Below are 1,876 nucleotides of genomic sequence, written 5' to 3'. Positions count from 1 at the left end.
TAGGGACTAAGTCAATGCGTGTTTTGTCTATATATTTAAGTCTGCGAAATTTTGCCTTTAAAATACCAAATGCTTGTTCAATAACTACACGCGTTGAGCTGTGTACATAATTGTAATGTTTTTCTTGTGGAGATAAATGACCATTGTCTCTAAAAGGTGTCAATAAATTAACTGTACATGGATAAGCAGAATCACCAAGTAAATGGTAATCTGAGGGTATAAAGTTAGGATCATTTGCTAATCTTTGACCAAGAGGACTGATGCGAAATACACGAGCATCATGTGTAGAACCTGCTCGATCTGCAAATACATCCAAAAATACTTTATTTGAATTACAGACTGCTTGGAGAATAATCGACGGATCACCTTTGCGATTGACAAAAGCATTCCTACCATTCATTGGAGGTTTGCAGTGTATATATGTACCATCTATGGCACCTATAACTCCTGGAAAGTGTCTTTTTGATTCAAAATCATTTGCAATTGACTTGTATTGATGAGATTCTGGCCATTGTATGAAATCGTGCTGATGTGATGCAATTGCCTTAATAGTAGCAGAAATTATATAATGAGCAGTACTTTTCCATACCCCAAATCTATCCGCAATTTGTCTGAAAATATAACATTAATTCTTTATATTAAAATCAAAACGCTTTAGAAACTAAATTAATTACTTATTATTTACCTATAACTTTCTTGATTGGCAAGATACCATACAGTTATGAGAATTTTTTTAATAACTGGGATTGTTGTTAAATTCTTCCCTACGCCATCTGTTTCAGAAGTTTGAAGATCGTCTTGAACAAATTCTAGAAGTTTCTATGGATAATTTTTTAAATTAGATAATATTTAGAATATAGCTAAAGTAGTAATTAAAACTGAAACTTACTTGGATTGAATGTCTACTCATTCTAAAATGACTTCGGAATGTGAAATCATCATACGTTGGTATAGTAGATTTCGAATACATTTTAACGGACGATAATAGTCCATTTCTTTGATTAAAATTAATAATTACTTCATTCATTTCGTCAAGATCTGACGTACCTTCCATTTGAATAATTGTATTCGTTATTTCATCGGTTTCGGCTAGTTCGTTTGCGACAATTGTTGCAATAATAATTTTCACTTCGTCCGCCATTTTACCTAGCTGTCTAACAAAGAATAGTCGTTCAATGATGCTCACTTGTCACAAGGTCTTAGTCAGAACATTCTTAGCTCTGCTTACTAAGCCACTCAGAATTCTTAGTTGTTCTGCGTTACTGAACACGGCCCAGATGATTATTCAGAAATCAGAATTTGGAGAAACTTGTAAGTGTAATTGACAGAGAGTGGATTTGACTGTTAAGAATTGGCAAAATAGATTCTCGACTGTCCAGCTTTACATTTACAAATTATGTCGTCGATTTTAAAGATTTTTCCTTAAAGTTTAAAATGCTAGTAATTTTTACGGGACAATGTGTGCATTTACGTGCATTTGATAATATTTTATTTGTGATTAAATGAAATAAAATTAGAATTGTATTAATATATCTAATTTTCTTTATTTTGATCTTTAAACTTACATCTTGTTCTATATGCAAAATCATCTTATGTTCAAGTAAATACAGTACATTGAATATATAACACATTTTTTGAACATATTTTTTTATGATTAATATATTAATGTATTCATCATAGAGATTAATTAAATAAATGTTAGCATAAAAATTTGTTATTTAAACAAAATTTTTTTATCAGAAAATAAATAGTATAAGTTAACATACAGATTGAATTACTTGTATTTCAAGTTATTAATGTTTTGGCTAAAAGATATCTTTGTAAATTGTTTTTGTTTTATCATATATTTTAAAAGTTTAGTTACAATAAATGTAAA

The 1,876-nt window shown here is 29.6% G+C and overlaps 1 protein-coding gene across 1 annotated transcript; it reads right to left on the bottom strand.

Moving 5' to 3' along the window:
* Positions 1-4: 4 nt before the first annotated feature.
* LOC111627540 (protein ANTAGONIST OF LIKE HETEROCHROMATIN PROTEIN 1-like) lies at positions 5-1,611 on the bottom strand (the record flags this gene model as incomplete). The annotated part of the gene is made up of 4 exons (XM_023371138.1): positions 890-1,611; positions 686-819; positions 394-611; positions 5-300 (listed from the first exon to the last, which is right to left on the bottom strand). Coding segments are annotated over exons 1-4 (900 nt in total), but the record flags the coding sequence as incomplete, so codon positions are not given.
* Between the last annotated feature and the right edge of the window lie 265 nt (positions 1,612-1,876).

Source organism: Centruroides sculpturatus, unplaced genomic scaffold (genome assembly GCF_000671375.1).
Source record: "Centruroides sculpturatus isolate CEXI.00-Female unplaced genomic scaffold, Cexi_2.0 scaffold363, whole genome shotgun sequence".
Lineage (NCBI taxonomy): Eukaryota > Metazoa > Arthropoda > Arachnida > Scorpiones > Buthidae > Centruroides > Centruroides sculpturatus.
This window is presented reverse-complemented; position numbering and strand designations above follow the sequence as displayed.